At 46.4% G+C, this 18,443-nt stretch overlaps 1 protein-coding gene across 1 annotated transcript in view; it reads right to left on the bottom strand.

Annotated features, from left to right (window-relative positions):
- The window catches only part of TM9SF2 (transmembrane 9 superfamily member 2), a 144,796-nt gene that overhangs the window by 122,739 nt on the left and 3,614 nt on the right, over window positions 1-18,443 (bottom strand). Inside the window, exon 2 of the mRNA XM_063953226.1 lies at window positions 10,693-10,760. Within this exon, the coding sequence (XP_063809296.1) occupies window positions 10,693-10,760 (68 nt within the window). The remainder of the gene's footprint in view (window positions 1-10,692; window positions 10,761-18,443) is intronic.

Genomic DNA, 18,443 nt, shown 5'->3' with positions numbered 1-18,443 from the left:
CAGGAGAAATACCTCTTTCTGGACTATGCCCAGAATCATTCCTAGGAACAGCAGACGTATCATCGGAAAACAGCTGCGATTTTTGGAATATTTAGAATCCACTCGTGCTGTCGTAGAACTACTTTAGATAGTTCTTTTCCGACCTCCAACTGTTCTCTGGAAACTTGTCCCTTTCAGGATATCGTCCAAGTAAGGGATAATTTAGATGCCTTTCTTCTTTTAAGAATCATCTTTTCGGCCATTACCTTGGTAAAGGCCCGGGGTGCCGTGGATAATTCAACGGCAGCGTCTGAAACTGATATTGACAGTTCTGTATCACGAACCAGAGGTACCCTTGTTGAGAAGGGCAAATTTGGACATGGAGGTAATCCTTGATGTCCAGGGACACCATATAGTCCCCTTTTTTCCGGTTCTCTATCACTGCTCTGAGTGACTCCATCTTGATTTGAACCTTTTTATGTAAGTGTTCAAAGATTTCAGATTTAGATTATGTCTCACCAAGCCGTCTGGCTTCAGTACCACAATATAGTGTGGAGGACTAATACCCTTTTCCTTGTTGTAGGAGGGGTACTTTGATTATCACCTGCTGGAAATACAGCTTGTGAATTTTTTCCCAATACTGCCTCCTTGTCGGAGGGAGCCGTTGGTAAAGCAGGCTTCAGGAACCTGCGAGGAAAAAATGTCTCGACTCTCCAATCTGTACCCCTGGGATAATACTTGTATGATCTAGGGGTCAACTTGCGAGTGATCCCACTGCGCGCTGAGACTCTTGAGACTAGCCCCCCACTGGTGGAGGGCTTCTTTTCCTGGGAAGGGGCTGCCTGCTGCAGTCTACTTCCCTTTCCTCTATGTCTGGGCAGATATGACTGGCCTTTTGCCCGCTTGCCCACATGGGAACGGAAGGATTGAGGCTGAAAAGACAGTGTCTTTTTCTGCTGAGATGTAACTTGGGGTAAAAAGGTTGGATTTCCCAGCTGTGGCCGTGGCCCCCAGGTCCGACGGACCGACCCCAAATAACTCCTTCCCTTAATACGGCAATACTTCCATGTGCCGTATGGGATCTGTATCACCTGACCACTGTCGTGTCCATGACATCTTCTGGGAGATATGGACAACGCACTTATCTTGATGCCAGAGTGCAAATATCCCTCTGTGCATCTCGCATACATATATATAGAATGCATCCTATTAAATGCTCTATATCAATAAAATATTTTTAGTCAGGGAATTCGACCAAGCCAACCCAGCACTGCATCTCCAGGCTGATGGCGATCGCTGGTCGCAGTATAGCCACCGTCTGTGTGTATATACTTTTTAGGATATTTTTCCAGCTGCCTATCAGCTGGCTCCTTGAGGGCGGCCGTATTTGGAGACGGTAACGCCACTTGATAAGCGTGTGAGCGCCTTATCCACCCTAAGGGGTGTTTCCCAACGCGCCCTAACTTCTGGCGGGAAAGGGTATAACGCCAATATTTGCTATCGGGGTAAACCCACGCATCGTCACACACTTCATTTTATTTTATCTGATTCAGGAAAAACTACAGGTAGTTTTTTTTTTTTTTTTTTTTTTCACTTCCACATAATACCCTTTTTTGTGGTACTTGTAGTATCAGAAATATGTAACAGCTCCTTCATTGCCCTTAACGTGTGGCCCTAATGAGGAATACGTTTGTTTATTCACCGTCGACACTGGATTCAGTGTCCGTGTCTGTGTCTGTGTCGACCGACTGAGGTAAATGGGCGTTTTTTATTAAAAAACCCTGACGGTGTTTCTGAGACGCCTGGACCGTTACTAATTGTTTGTCGGCCGTCTCATGTCGTCAACCGACCTTGCAGCGTGTTGACATTCTCACGTAATTCCCTAAATAAGCCATCCATTCCGGTGTCGACTCCCTAGAGAGTGACATCACCATTACAGGCAATTTCTCCGCCTCCTCCAGCATCGTCCTCATACATGTCGACACACACGTACCGACACACAGCACACACACCTGGAATGCTCTGACAGAGGACAGGACCCCACTAGCCCTTTGGAGAGACAGAGGGAGAGTTTGCCAGCACACACCAAAAAACGCTATAATTACATAGGGACAACCTTATATAAGTGTTTCTCCCTAATAGCATCTTTATATATATATTTATATCGCCAATTTGTGCCCCCCCTCTCTGTTTAAACCCTGTTTCTGTAGTGCAGTGCAGGGGAGAGCCTGGGAGCCTTCTCTCCAGCCTTTCTGTGAGAGAAAAAATGGCGCTGTGTGCTGAGGAGATAGGCCCCGCCCCTTTTACGGCGGGCTCGTCTCCCGCTCTTTAGTGAAGTTTGGCAGGGGTTAAATATCTCCATATAGCCTCTGGGGGCTATATGTGAGGTATTTTTAGCCAGTATATAGGTTTACATTTGCCTCCCAGGGCGCCCCCCCCCAGCGCCCTGCACCCTCAGTGACAGCGTGTGAAGTGTGCTGAGAGGAAAATGGCGCACAGCTGCAGTGCTGTGCGCTACCTTTAGAAGACTGTCAGAGTCTTCAGCCGCCGATTCTGGACCTCTTCTAACTTCAGCATCTGCAAGGGGGCCGGCGGCGCGGCTCCGGTGACCATCCAGGCTGTACCTGTGATCGTCCCTCTGGAGCTAATGTCCAGTAGCCAAGAAGCCAATCCATCCTGCACGCAGGTGAGTTCACTTCTTCTCCCCTCAGTCCCTCGTTGCAGTGATCCTGTTGCCAGCAGGACTCACTGTAAAATAAAAAACCTAAGCTAAACTTTCTCTAAGCAGCTCTTTAGGAGAGCCACCTAGATTGCACCCTTCTCGGCCGGGCACAAAAATCTAACTGGAGTCTGGAGGAGGGTCATGGGGGGAGGAGCCAGTGCACACCACCTGATCTGGAAAAGCTTTACTTTTTGTGCCCTGTCTCCTGCGGAGCCGCTATTCCCCATGGTCCTTTCAGGAACCCCAGCATCCACTAGGACGATAGAGAAAAAGTGCTTAGGTGTCTGATTATCCAAAAAGCAAGTTACATCAGTTTTTACTAGTAAATCCTTCAAATTTTTTTACATTTTTGCCCCGGACATAACTGGGCATTAGTCGGCTTTTATGGAAACAGCCCAAATCAGGGTCGGTGGCGACAATTTTCCATAGCTCCTTTGCCTTTTTAAGGGTGTGTGGACTCTGGGTATTGTACTCATTCACCCATGTCACAGTACTGCATTTTTTGGGGACCTTTGGATTAGTACTTTGTTGACAATTTGCTAATGCTCTCTTTCGTGCTTTGCAGAGTTCTGTACTGGAGTAACCTCTTTCCTGAAAGTTGTTGTACCATAGTATCTAGTTTCTTTTCCCTAACGACGGGATCACTGTTGTTTCTACACACCCTCAGCAACTGCGAATAGGGAAGTCCCCGAACGGTGGTTTTAGGATGAAAGCTGTCGGCGTGTAGCACTGTGTTGCGGTCAGTGGGTTTCGTGTAAAGTGATGTCTGAATCTGACTCCCTCAGACTTCAATAAGAATATCCAAGAAAATAAGATTTTACTCACCGGTAAATCTATTTCTCGTAGTCCGTAGTGGATGCTGGGAACTCCGAAAGGACCATGGGGAATAGCGGCTCCGCAGGAGACTGGGCACAACTAAAGAAAGCTTTTAGGTCACCTGGTGTGCACTGGCTCCTCCCACTATGACCCTCCTCCAAGCCTCAGTTAGGACACTGTGCCCGGACGAGCTGACATAATAAGGAAGGATTTTGAATCCCGGGTAAGACTCTTACCAGCCACACCAATCACACCGTATAACTCGTGATACCATACCCAGTTTTACAGTATGAAAACAACTGAGCCTCTCAACAGATGGCTCAACAATAACCCTTTAGTTAACAATAACTATGTACAAGTATTGCAGACAATCCGCACTTGGGACGGGCGCCCAGCATCCACTACGGACTACGAGAAATAGATTTACCGGTGAGTAAAATCTTATTTTCTCTGACGTCCTAGTGGATGCTGGGGACTCCGTAAGGACCATGGGGATTATACCAAAGCTCCCAAACGGGCGGGAGAGTGCGGATGACTCTGCAGCACCGAATGAGAGAACTCTAGGTCCTCCTCAGCCAGGGTATCAAATTTGTAGAATTTTGCAAACGTGTTTGCCCCTGACCAAGTAGCAGCTCGGCAAAGTTGTAAAGCCGAGACCCCTCGGGCAGCCGCCCAAGATGAGCCCACCTTCCTTATGGAATAGGCTTTTACTGATTTAGGATGCGGCAGTCCAGCCGCAGAATGCGCCAGCTGAATTGTGCTACAAATCCAGCGAGCAATAGTCTGCTTAGAAGCAGGAGCACCCAGCTTGTTGGGTGCATACAGGATAAATAGCGAGTCAGTTTTCCTGACTCTAGCCGTCCTGGAAACATAAATTTTCAAGGCCCTGACTACGTCCAGCAACTTGGAATCCTCCAAGTCCCTAGTAGCCGCAGGCACCACAATAGGTTGGTTCAAGTGAAAAGCTGATACCACCTTAGGGAGAAACTGGGGACGAGTCCTCAATTCTGCCCTATCCATATGGAAAATCAGATAAGGGCTTTTACATGACAAAGCCGCCAATTCTGACACACGCCTGGCTGAAGCCAAGGCCAATAACATGACCACTTTCCACGTGAGATATTTTAGATCCACGGTTTTAAGTGGCTCAAACCAATGTGATTTTAAGAAACTCAACACCACGTTGAGATCCCAAGGTGCCACTGGAGGCACAAAAGGGGGCTGAATATGCAGCACTCCCTTAACAAACGTCTGAACTTCAGGTAGTGAAGCTAGTTCTTTCTGGAAGAAAATCGACAGAGCCGAGATCTGTACCTTAATGGAGCCTAATTTCAGGCCCATAGTCACTCCTGCTTGTAGGAAATGCAGAAATCGACCCAGTTGAAATTCCTCTGTTGGGGCCTTTTTGGCCTCACACCAAGCAACATACATCCGCCATATGCGGTGATAATGCTTTGCAGTTACATCTTTCCTGGCTTTAATCAGCGTAGGAATGACTTCCTCCGGAATGCCCTTTTCCTTCAGGATCCGGCGTTCAACCGCCCTGCCGTCAAACGCAGCCGCGGTAAGTCTTGGAACAGACAGGGCCCCTGCTGTAGCAGATCCTGTCTGAGCGGCAGAGGCCATGGGTCCTCTGAGATCATCTCTTGAAGTTCCGGGTACCACGCTCGTCTTGGCCAATCCGGAACCACGAGTATTGTTCTTACTCCTCGTTTTCTTATTATTCTCAGTACCCTTGGTATGAGAGGCAGAGGAGGGAACACAAACTGACTGGTACACCCACGGTGTCACTAGAGCGTCCACAGCTATCGCCTGAGGGTCCCTTGACCTGGCGCAATATCTCTCTAGTTTTTTGTTTAGGCGGGACGCCATCATGTCCACCTGTGGCCTTTCCCAACGGTTTACCAAAAGTTGGAAGACTTCTGGATGAAGTCCCCACTCTCCCGGGTGTAGGTCGTGTCCGCTGAGGAAGTCTGCTTCCCAGTTGTCCACTCCCGGAATGAACACTGCTGACACTGCTAAGACGTGATTTTCCGCCCATCGGAGAATCCTTGTGGCTTCTGCCATCACCATCCTGCTTCTTATGCCGCCCTGTCGGTTTACATGGGCGACTGCCGTGATGTTGTCTGATTGGATCAGTACCGGCTGGTTTTGAAGCAGAGGCCTTGCCAGACTTAGGGCATTGTAAATGGCCCTCAGTTCCAGAATATTTATGTGTAGGGACGACTCCCGACTTGACCAAAGTCCTTGGAAATTTCTTCCCTGTGTGACTGCCCCCCAGCCTCGAAGACTGGCATCCGTGGTTACCAGGACCCAGTCCTGTATGCCGAATCTGCGGCCCTCTTGAAGATGAGCACTCTGCAGCCACCACAGTAGAGATACCCTGGTCCTTGGAGACAGGGTTATCAGCCGATGCATCTGAGGATGCGATTCCGACCACTTGTCCAAGAGGTCCCACTGAAAGGTTCTTGCATGGAACCTGCCGAATGGAATTTTGCTTCGTAAGAAGCTACCATTTTTCCCAGGACTCGTGTGCAGTGGTGCACTGATACCTGTTTTGGTTTCAGGAGGTCTCTGACTAGAGATGACAGCTCCTTGGCTTTCTCCTGCGGGAGAAACACTTTTTTCTGTTCTGTGTCCAGAACCATCCCCAGGAACAGTAGGTGTGTGGTAGGAACCAGCTGTGACTTTGGAATGTATAGAATCCATCCGTGCTGTTGTAGCACTTCCCGAGATAGTGCTACTCCGACCAGCAACTGCTCCTTGGACCTCGCCTTTATAAGGAGATCGTCCAAGTACGGGATAATTAAAACTTCCTTTCTCGAAGGAGTATAATCATTTCTGCCATTACCTTGGTAAAGACCCTCGGTGCCGTGGACAGTCCAAACGGCAGTGTTTGGAATTGGTAATGGCAATCCTGTACCACAAATCTGAGGTACTCCTGGTGAGGATGGTAAATGGGGACATGTAGGTAAGCCTCCTTGATGTCCAGGGATACCATGTAATCCCCCTCCTCCAGGCTTGCAATAATCGCCCTGAGCGATTCCATCTTGAACTTGAATTTTTTTATGTATGTGTTCAAGGATTTCAAATATAAAATGGGTCTCACCGAACCGTCTGGTTTCGGTATGTGGAATAGTAACCCCGTCCTTGTTGAAGTAGGGGCACCTTGACTATCACCTGCTGGGAATACAGCTTGTGAATTGCCTCTAGCACAGTCTCCCTGCCTGAGGGACTTGTCGGCAAGGCAGATTTGAGGAAACGGCGGGGGGGAGACGGCTCGAATTCCAGCTTGTACCCCTGAAATACTACTTGAAGGATCTAGGGATCCACCTGTGAGCGAGCCCACTGATCGCTGAAATTTTTGAGGCGGCCCCCCACCGTACCTGGCTACGCCTGTGGAGCCCCCCCGTCATGCGGTGGACTCAGAGGAAGCGGGGGAAGAATTTTGATTCTGGGAACTGGCTGACTGGTGCAGCTTTTTCCCTCTTCCCTCGTTTTACACGCTTGCATTTCTGAAGCCGAAAGGACTGTACCTGATAATACAGTGCTTTCTGAGGCTGTGAGGAAACCTGAGGTAAAATTTTTTCCTTCCCAGCTGTTGCTGTGGATACGAGGTCCCAGAGACCATCCCCAAACAATTCCTCACCCTTATAAGGCTCTATGTGCCTTTTAAAGTCAGCATCACCTGTCCAGTGTCGGGTCTCTAATAACCTCCTGACCGAATGGACATTGCATTCATTCTGGATGCCAGCCGGCAAAATATCCCTCTGTGCATCCCTCATATATAAGACGACGTCTTATGTTCGCAAAATAGTATCCCTGTTTGACAGGGTTACAGACCACGCTGCAGCAGTACTATCTGCAGGTCTCAGTCTAGTACCCGAGTGTGTAAATACAGACTTCAGGATAGCCTCCTGCTTTTTATCAGCAGGTACCTTCAAAGTGGCCGTATCCTAAGACGGCAGTGCCACCTTTTTTGACAAACGTGTGAGCGCCTTATCCACCCTAGGGGATATCTCCCAGCGTAACTTATCCTCTGGCGGGAAAGGGTACGCCATCAGTAACTTTTTAGAAATTACCAGTTTCTTATCGGGGGAACCCACGCTTTTTCACACTTCATTCACTCATTTGATGGGGGAACAAAACACTGCCTGCTTTTTCTCCCCAAACATAAAACCCTTTTTTAGTGGTACTTGGGTTAATGTCAGAAATGTGTAACACATTTTTTATTGCCAGGATCATGTAACGGATGTTCCTAGTGGATTGTGTATATGCCTCAACCTCGTCGACTCTGGAGTCAGACTCCGTGTCGACATCTGTGTCTGCCATCTGAGGGAGCGGGCGTTTTTGAGCCCCTGATGGCCTTTGAGACGCCTGGGCAGGCGCGGGCTGAGAAGCCGGCTGTCCCATAGCTGTTACGTCATCCAGCCTTTTATGTAAGGTGTTGACACTGTCGGTTTATACCTTCCACCTATCCATCCACTCTGGTGTCGGCCCCACAGGGGGCGACATCCCATTTATCGGCATCTGCTCTGTCATCACATAAGCCTCCTCATCAAATGTGTCGACACAGCCGTACCGACACACCGCACACACACAGGGAATGCTCTGACTGAGGACAGGACCCCACACAGCCCTTTGGGGAGACAGAGAGAGAGTATGCCAGCACACACCAGAGCGCTATATAATTTAGGGATTAACACTATATTGAGTGAATTTTTCTTAATAGCTGCTTGTATATACAATATTGCGCCTAAATTTAGTGACCCCCCTCTCTTTTTAACCCTTTGCGCCTGAAAACTACAGGGGAGAGCCTGGGGAGCTGTCTTCCAGTTGCACTGTGAAGAGAAAATGGCGCCAGTGTGCTGAGAGAGATAGCTCCGCCCCTTTTTCGCGGACTTTTCTCCCGCATTTCTATGGATTCTGGCAGGGGTAATTATCACATATATAGCCTCTGGGGCTATATATTGTGGTATTTTTGCCAGCCAAGGTGTTTTTATTGCTGCTCAGGGCGCCCCCCCCCCCCCCCCAGCGCCCTGCACCCTCAGTGACCGGAGTGTGAAGTGTGCATGAGGAGCAATGGAGCACAGCTGCAGTGCTGTGCGCTACCTTGGTGAAGACTGATGTCTTCTGCCGCCGATTTTCCGGACCCCTTCTTGCTTCTTGCTCTGTAAGGGGGACGGCGGCGCGGCTCCGGGACCGAACACCAAGGCCAGTTCCATGCGGTCGATCCCTCTGGAGCTAATGGTGTCCAGTAGCCTAAGAAGCCCAAGCTAGCTGCAAGCAGGTAGGTTCGCTTCTTCTCCCCTTAGTCCCTCGCTGCAGTGAGCCTGTTGCCAGCAGGTCTCACTGTAAAATAAAAAACCTAATTATATACTTTCTTTCTAGAAGCTCAGGAGAGCCCCTAGTGTGCATCCAACCTCGGCCGGGCACAAAATCTAACTGAGGCTTGGAGGAGGGTCATAGTGGGAGGAGCCAGTGCACACCAGGTGACCTAAAAGCTTTCTTTAGTTGTGCCCAGTCTCCTGCGGAGCCGCTATTCCCCATGGTCCTTTCGGAGTTCCCAGCATCCACTAGGACGTCAGAGAAACATATTTTATGCGTATCTTTCGTGATAGGGCTATCAGACGCATTCTGCATATCAATAATCTTTTCCAACCTGCTTACATCTTGTTTCCAGAAAAGTAACAAGTCATCTATGAATCTATAATAGAGACATAGAGAGTTGGAAATTGACGTCTCTTCAAAGAAGAGGCTTTTCTCCACCTCCCACATATAACTGTTGGCGAACGAGGGTGCGACGGAAGAAATATATCTATCTATATCGCTACACAAACACATATATACATACACACATATATACATACATACATACAGATTTTTACCTGTCAGAATCTTCAACATTAAGGGCCTAATTCAGACCTGATTGCTGGGCAGAGATTTATGCTGTCCTGCGATCAGATAGTCGCCGCCTACAGGGGGAGTGTATTTGTGCTGTGCAAGTGTGTGAACGCATGTGTAGCAGAGCTGCACAAACTTATTGTGTGCAGTTTTTGTGCAACCCAGGACTTACTCAGCCGCTGCGATCACATCAGCCTGTCCGGGACTGGAATTCACGTCAGACACCCTCCCTTCCAACGCTTGGACACGCCTGTGTTTTTCCAGACACTCCCAGAAAGCGGTAAGTTGCCACCTACAAACGCCCTCTACCTGTCAATCTCCTTACGATCACCTGTGTGATCGCTTTTTTCGCACCATCCCGATGCTATGCAGCGATGCCCGCTGCAGTCGTCCAATGTGCCTGCGCATTGCGGTGCATATGCATGCACCGCTCGGACCTGATCGCAGGCTGTGAGTAGCGATCAGGTCTTAATTACCCCCCAAGTTTGACAGCACTTAAAAACAGGCACAGCAAAAACGAATACATAATTTGGCACATACAACACTTTGAACAAATGCAAAGCAAAAAGCCATTAGCTACATACGGAATATCTAATCCAAGACACTATTTCCCGAAATAAGCACAAAGGTTAAGGTGCATACACACGGAGAGATATAACCGAGAGATTTTGACTATATAGTCAAAATCGCTCAGAAAGTTAGTGCATATCTCTCCATGTGTACACAGCCAGCGATAGCGATGCGCGTCCCCGCCAGGTCGCTATCGCTGCTAAAAATAGACTGTGCAGGCAAGTCAGTTTTGGCTTGGTCGCTGGAAAAGAAAAAGCATCCCCTTGCTTGAATGAGTTAGCCAAAATCGGCCATAGCCAAAATCGCTGGAAAAGTTAGTCAAAATCTCCTATTGCCAGTTCGAGGGAAATCGCTCAGTCAAAATCTCTCCGTGTGTATGCACCTTTAGAATAGTTTATTTAAAAAACAAAGAAAAATAAAAGGCGTAATTTGAGACATTTAAAATATTGTATGATGTCCAAGACAAATTGTGTAAACTACAATGAATATACCAAAAGACTCTGTTCGCTGAGTAAGATATGTCCGACAACTTCTATTAGGGCATACAAAAGTAGTAGTAGTAATAATAATAATAATAATAATAATAATAAAGTATTTTTGTAAATGTAAAATCTATTATGATCAGCTCATTTGCTATAGCGCAATTTACACATATTACAGACATATGTTTGAGTTTACAGTATTCTATAGAACACACTTACGCAGCATATTCATAAGGGAGAACAGATTCTACCGAGTCCAGTCGGTTCACGAACACCTCGATTTCAGACTGCAAGAGGTAAGGGTTTATAATCAGTATGCAAACAAACTACACAAAAATATACTTGGATGTAAAAACATAATTATGAAAGCACCAGACCTAAAATGTACATAGTAATATTGCAAACCTTTGCAGATTAAAAAAAAAAATAAATAAATAAATATCTTCAGAAGCCAACTATATTTCACATTTAGGGGGCGATTCAATTGTTTTACCTCACGGCTGCCACGGTAGCCGTGGGAGGGCACAATACAGCTCACAGCCTCCTGAGGTGCAATAAGGGCAGCTTGAGCACCCAAAGCAGTACTTTAGATGGGTATAGATGCTTCTTGTAACTAAACCCGGTACTTCTGGGTGCACACACGTGCCCTATGTGGGTGACACACACACACACACACCTAAATTGCTCCAATGAGCACCAGTTACATTTGGCCACCCACAAAACAGTTGAATTCCCCCTTAATGTTTGTTAAAAAGAGATTTTAAGTCAAATCTTGCAAATACATTTTTAGTTAAAATGCCTATTGCCCTTACTAAAGTGCCAATTTGCCACAGCTTAAAAGACGAAACATAAAAAAAAAAAAAAAAAATGTTAGTGTTTGCTGAAAGTCTCCATTACTGATTTATTGATATTCATTCAACACTTTACAATTATAAAAAAACTTTTCTAGTGTAAGCTAATAATCAGAGATGGTTGATTGACTTATTCTACTGATTTACAAGAAATATTCAGCGAGTTTCTGTATTTTTACAAGACATTTTGTCCATGTGAGAAGCCTTTGTAGTAATGCTTAGCATAACACTACTAACACAAGTGGAGTACAGAGTTGTGTGGGTCCATTACATTCAGGGAACACAACTGCTCTGGTGAACAAAACACCCACATTAATAGGCCCTACACACTGGCCGATTTGTTTGAAAGATATGAACGATCTCGTTCATATCTTTCAGTGTGGAGGCTCCAGCGATGAACGATGCGCGGCCCCGCGCTCGTTCATCGCTGGTCCCCCGTCGGCTGTGCATGCAGGCCAATATGGACGATCTCGTCCACATTTGCCTGCACTTCAATGGAGCCGCGTGACGGGGGCCCTCGGTGGCGGATCGGCATGTCTGTAGGGCCCATAAGTTACATTTTAGCATTTTGTTTGTTTGTTTAAAAATAATAATAATAATAATAATTCTATGAAAAAGTACCTAAAGCTATAATTTTAGATTTCAACGGATTTATAATTTAAGGTGAACTAGACAATGATAATTCAATAATGTGTGTTAATTCTAAAGCACAACCTTATTTTAATATAAAGTCAACATTTTTTTTATTTTATTTAATACAGCAGCTTGAAAAGGTATTCAACCTGCTGTGAGCAGATCAGGGTATGGATGCAGTCTCCTGGGATAGACCGAGCACTTTCTGCACCAGCCCCAAATAGGAATACACCAGTCAATGGTATTTAGTACAAATAGCCGCAGCTATTTTTATTTGCAGCAAACGCAAAACAAAACATAAATCCTAGCCCATCTGGGCACTAACTATACATAAGTTTTTCCTCTCATTGCGTGAAAAGGATCTACTGTCCAACTCACCAAAACAGCACTCACTTCAGGCAGTAATGGTGTCTCTCTCTCTATAAACCAGCTGCTTGATCCCCAGGCAATGAGAGAGTTCCTGTCCAGGCTGACAGGCTTTTATCACACCTATGCAGGTTAGCACTGATTAGCCTTCTCTGAGGCTACAGGCCTTCAAGACCTGGACTGTGTCCTCCCCCCTCTCTCTAATATAAATATATATATATATATATATATATATATATATATATATATATATATATATATATATATATATATATATATATATATATATATATATATATATGAAAAATATACAATTTAGATCCGCGCACACTTTGTTTAGTCCAGAGTTTGTTAGGTCAAACACATGAGGTGCCTGCTCTTCCACTCCTGCCAGGAGCCACAAATTTCTAGATAATAAAATAAGGAGAGCGCACCAGTGAATAATAGTAAAAAGTAACAATTTACTTGTGTAAATATCCACGTACATCAAGGTTCACATTCAAGCACTTAGCCACTTCTCCGATAACCTCCTCCGCAACGATGTAATTCAGTCAGTGGGGTATTTTTCCGGAGATGCCGTCATAGCTCCTGACGAAGTCCTCTAGTGACGAAACGCGTTGGACGTGGCTTACAAGTGCAAGACGAATCCTGTCTTCCGCCTGAGACAGAGCAGACGGCATCTCCGGAAAAATACCCCACTGACTGAATTACATCGTTGCGGAGGAGGTTATCGGAGAAGTGGCTAAGTGCTTGAATGTGAACCTTGATGTACGTGGATATTTACACAAGTAAATTGTTGCTTTTTACTATTATTCACTGGTGCGCTCTCCTTATTTTATTATATATATATATATATATATATATATATATATATATATATATATATATATATATATATATATATATATATACATACATATATATACATACATATACACACACACATATACATACATACATATACATACCCAGGACCGCTTGACCAGCCTTTACTAAATGCCCAAACTCTGGGTGTGTACTCACGATGAGATATTTTCTTTCGATTTTGATTATATAGTCGGAAATCGCAACAAAAGTTAGTGCAGATCGCAAGGTGAAAGTCACCTTGCGATCCCGATGCGTGGTCCCGCCAGGTCGGCATCGCAAGAAAAGATAGACTGTGCAGGCAAGTCAATCCTTGCTAGATCGGTGTACTATCTAGTTCATCTCACATGTCAATGACATCTCACATAAGCCAAAATCGTAAGCACACATAGTCCATATCTCAAGAAAAGTTAGTCAAAATCTGTGCTATCTGGGCTCCGGGGAGTTCAAAGGAAATCGCAAGTAAAAATCGGGCATAGCAAAGATCTCACCGTGTGTACACACCCTAACCAAGTCTGTTTTGCAGACAGACATTTTCCTGCCCTCAAACAAAATTCAACAGCTTTTATCACAACCCTAAAAAGTCAACAGCCTTTCTGTATTACATGACAAACAAATTGTCCCAGACAAAAAAAGTAATCTTTCATGGATAAAAGAACCACAACTTCAAATAATGGGCCAGATGTAATGATGGCCGAGTTCGGCGGACGTGCGGTATGCTGGCTAAACTCGGACAGTTTTTTAAAGGGGCAATCACTTACAAGGCAAAACCATGCCTTCATAAAGATATGACCCATATAGGAAAAGGTTTCAAAATAATATCCAAGTGTTTAAATATCACAGGGGTCGATTCTATTCGGCAACTTAAGAATAGCGCCGGGAATTAGCTCCCGACGCTATTCAATTCAGCTCCAGTTAAGTCGGCGATGTCCCGTTCTCGCCGACTTAACAGGTAGTTTTGTCGGGAGAACGGGCATTCTCCGACTTAACTACCCGCGGCGATGCTGATTCCCGACAGAATCAGCCTCGCGCCGGCCGCGAGGCAGCACTTTTGTCGGGTTTCTTCTCTCATCCCCCGGGGATGAGAGAAGAATTCCCGACAATTGCGGGTCACTAGCAGCTGAATTGAATAGCGTCGGGAGCTAATTCCCGGCGCTATTCTTAAGTTGCCGAATAGAATCGACCCCACAGAGCATGAAAGACCTGTGAAGAAAGATACAGACCAACTATCACTGTATAGGTCATTGGTATAGCCTCATCTGGAATGTCATGTCCAGTTCTGGAAACCATGGGGTAAATTTACTATAATTAAGATGGGATGTTGCCCACAGCAAGGTGGAAATATAGGATTTTAAATACCTACTGGTAAATCCTTTTCTCGTAGTCCATAAGGGATATTGGGCGCCCGCCTCTGTGCGGTGACTTTCTGCAGGTTATCTGTTATGTGTTACCTGTTCAGCTGTTGCTGTTTTCTGTTGCCAGCCGTTGCTGGCCAGGTTATGTTATGGTGTGCTGGTGTGTAAATCTCACCACACTAATTGTTGTCATGGTCCTTCTCTCAAGTATGTCTTTTCTCCTTCGGGCACTGTTTTACCTATAACTGCCTGTGGGAGGGGGCATAGAGGGGAGGAGCCAGCACACCCAGTTGAAGAAATTTAAAGTGCACTGGCTCCTTTGGATCAATCTATACCCTGTCGTACTAAATATCGGTCCCCAATATCCCTTTATGGACTATGAGAAAAGGCTTTACCGGTAAGTATTTAAAATCCTATTTTAAGACATATCTAGTTGAAAAGTAAAAAAGTAATTTTGTGGCATGTGCCTCTCTTTCCACTGAGCCCCTCAATTGTTGTGCTGTTGGGGCATGACTGCATGATTTCTGCTCGCAGCCTAAAGTGGCAGCAGAAATCAGCAACGGGGCAACAAAACTGCTTTTTGGGTGCGCTACACAGGACTTTCCATGGTATTAACTGATGTATGCATCTAAACCCAGTGCATGTGAGCGCGATGAGTAATGCAGTCACGACCGAGCGCGATGAGTAATGCAGTCACGACCGAGCGCAATGAGTAATGCAGTAAAAGGCCGATTGACAAAACAATGAAATTGCTCCGTCAGGTGGCCAAAAAATATATTTTTCTCTAACATCCATGAGGGATAATGGGGACAGATTTAGTACGATGGGGATGTCCCAAAGCTTCCAGAATGGGCGGGAACGTGCGGAGACTACTGTAGCACCGCCTGCCCAAACTGGGTATCCTCTTTGGCCAGGGTATCAAATTCGTAGAATTTCACAAAAGTGTTCTTCCCCGACCAGGTAGACGCTCGGAATAGTTGCAAGGCCGAGACTCCACGGGCAGCCGCCCAGGAAGAGCCCACTGACCTTGTAGAGTGGGCCTTCAGAGACTGAGGAGCAGGTAAGGCTGCCGACACATAGGACTGCTGGATAGTAAGCCTAATCCAACGAGCAATGGTCTGCTTTGAAGCAGGACAACCCTTTTTCTGTGCATCATAAAGCACGAATAAGGAGTCCATCTTTCTGACCTGAGCTGTGCAGCCGACATATATCTTCAAAGCATGCACAACATCCAAAGACTCCGGAGGAGCCGAAGCGTCAGAACAGGACGGAACCACAATAGGCTGATTCAGGTAGAATGCAGAGACAACCGTCGGCAGGAACTGCTGTCTTGCCCGGAGCTCCGCTCTGTCCTTGTAAAAGACCAAGTAGGGACTTTTACACAATAAGGCTCCCAATTCTGAGACACGTCTAGCAGAAGCCAGGGCCAATAACATCACGGTCTTCCATGTGAGGTACTTTTCTTCTACCGTCATCACAGGCTCAAACCAGGAGGACTGCAGAAATTTCAACACTACATCCAAAGCTCAGGGTGCCGCAGGCGGCACAAAGGGAGGTTGTATGTGGAACACCCCTTGTAAGAAGGTCTGAACTTCTGGCAACACAGCCAATTTTCTTCTGAAAGAAAATTGAGAGAGCTGAAATCTGGACCTTAACGGAGCCCAGACGTAAGCCCTTATCCACACCAGCCTGTAGGAAACGTACCAAGTGAAACTTTGCAGGTGGATAAGTGCGTTCCTCGCACCAAGACACATATCTCCTCCAGATATGATGATAGTGTTTTGACGTCACAGGTTTTCTGACTTGCACCATAGTGGCAATTACTTTTTCGGAAAGCCCTTTGTGAGCTAGGATGTTCTGCTTAACTTCCATGCCGTTAAACAAAGCCACCATAAATCCGGGTAGACGAACGGTCTTTGCTGAAGAAGATCCTTTTTTAGAGGCAGAGGCCAACGGTCCTCTATGGACATGTCCAGAAGAGCTGCGTACCACGCCCTTGGGGGCCAATCTGGCACAGTCAGGATTGCTTGTACTCTGTGATATCTGATCCACTGGAGCACCCTTGGGATCAATGGAATCAGAGGAAATAGGTAGACCAACCGTTAAGGCCAAGACGACGTCAGCGCATCCACTGCACTCGCCTGAGGGTCTCTGGTTCGTGAGCAGTAGCAGCGAAGCTTCTTGTTGAGGCGAGACGCCATCATGTCGATCTGCAGGTATGCCCACCTATCGACAATCTGTTGAAACACCTGAGGATATAATCCCCACTCCCCCAGGTGGAGGTCGTGGAGACTCAGGAAGTCTGCTTCCCAGTTGTCCACTCCTAGAATGAGAATTGCGGACAGTGCTCTTGCATTTCTTTCTGCCCAGAGAAGTATTTTTGACACTTCTCGCATGCAGGCCCTGCTTTTCGTCCCTCTCTGTCGATTGATGTATGCCACTACTGTGGCATTGTCTGACTGAACCTGGATCGCCTGATCCCTTAGTAGAGGGGAGGCCTGAATCAGAGCATTGTAGATCGCCCGAAGTTCCAGAATGTTGATCAGAAGTAGGGCCTCTTGGGCAGACCACCTGCCCTGGAACTGCACCCCCTGGGTGACAGCTCCCCATCCTCTCAGGCTTGCATCCGTCATGAGTAGGAATAATCCTGAATCCTGAAACGTCGGCCTTCCAGCAGGTTGGAAGACTGTAACCACCACAGGAGTGAAATCCTGGCCTGGGGTGACAGCTGAATCATCCGGTGCATCTGAAGATGTGAACCGGACCACTTGTTCAGGATGTCCATTTGGAAGGGTCTGGCATGGAAACTTCCGAACTGTATCACCTCGTACAAGGCCACCATTTTTCCCAACAATTTTATGCAAAGATGAATGGAAACTCGAGCAGGTTGGAGAACCATGCGAACCATCTCTTGAAGTGTTCTCACCTTGTCCTTTGGGAGGAACACTCTTTGAGCTACCGTATCCAGTCTCATACCCAGAAACAGGAGCCTTTGAGACGGTTCCAGGTGAGACTTCCGTAGATTGAGGATCCACCCGTGGTGAGACAGAAGTTGGATAGTGCGATCTATATGGAGCAGTAGAAGCTCCCTGGAACTCGCTTTTATCAGGAGATCATCCAGGTAAGGGACAATGTTGACCCCTTGGACTCTGAGCTGGAACATCATTTCCGCCATCACCTTCATGAACACTCTTGGAGCTGTAGACAGGCCGAAGGGCAACGCCTGAAACTGGTAGTGATCGTTCAGTAGGGTGAACCGCAGATAGGCCTGATGAGGAGGCCAAATTGGGATATGTAGGTAGGCATCCTTGATATCCAGGGACACGATCCTGTTGTTCCAGGCCCGCGATCACCGCTCTCAAAGATTCTATCTTGAATTTGAAAACCTTCAGGTAAGGATTCAAAGACTGAAAATTCAAAATGGGTCTCACAGACCCGTCTGGTTTTGGTACTACAAACAGACTGGAGTAGTAACCTTGTCCTTGCTGTAGCAGGGGTACTGGAACAATGTCTCAGGACTGGAACAACTTGTCGATGGCCAGAGATAATGTCCCAATAACTCCCATACTGAGAGAGAATGGGTTCCCAGCTATAAGCATGCTTGTCCTATTTATTTTATGATGCTAGAATTGGATTGCATTGCAGTAGGAATAAACTAGTCCAGAAGTTCACAAACACGGTCCTCAAGGCACCCAAACGGTCCAGGTTTTAAATATATCCATGGCTCAAGCACAGATGGTTAAATCAAATTGACTGAGATACTAATTAAGTCACCTGTGGCCAACATGGATATACTTAAAACCTGGTCTGTTGGGGTGCCTTGAGGACGACGTTTAAAAACCTCTGAACTAGTCCTATATGAATCCTTCTGTCTCAAGAGTATACAATAGACAAGAGGTCT

Source organism: Pseudophryne corroboree, chromosome 2 (genome assembly GCF_028390025.1).
Source record: "Pseudophryne corroboree isolate aPseCor3 chromosome 2, aPseCor3.hap2, whole genome shotgun sequence".
Lineage (NCBI taxonomy): Eukaryota > Metazoa > Chordata > Amphibia > Anura > Myobatrachidae > Pseudophryne > Pseudophryne corroboree.
Note: the sequence above shows the minus strand (reverse complement) of the source record. Positions and strands in the feature narration are given on the sequence as shown.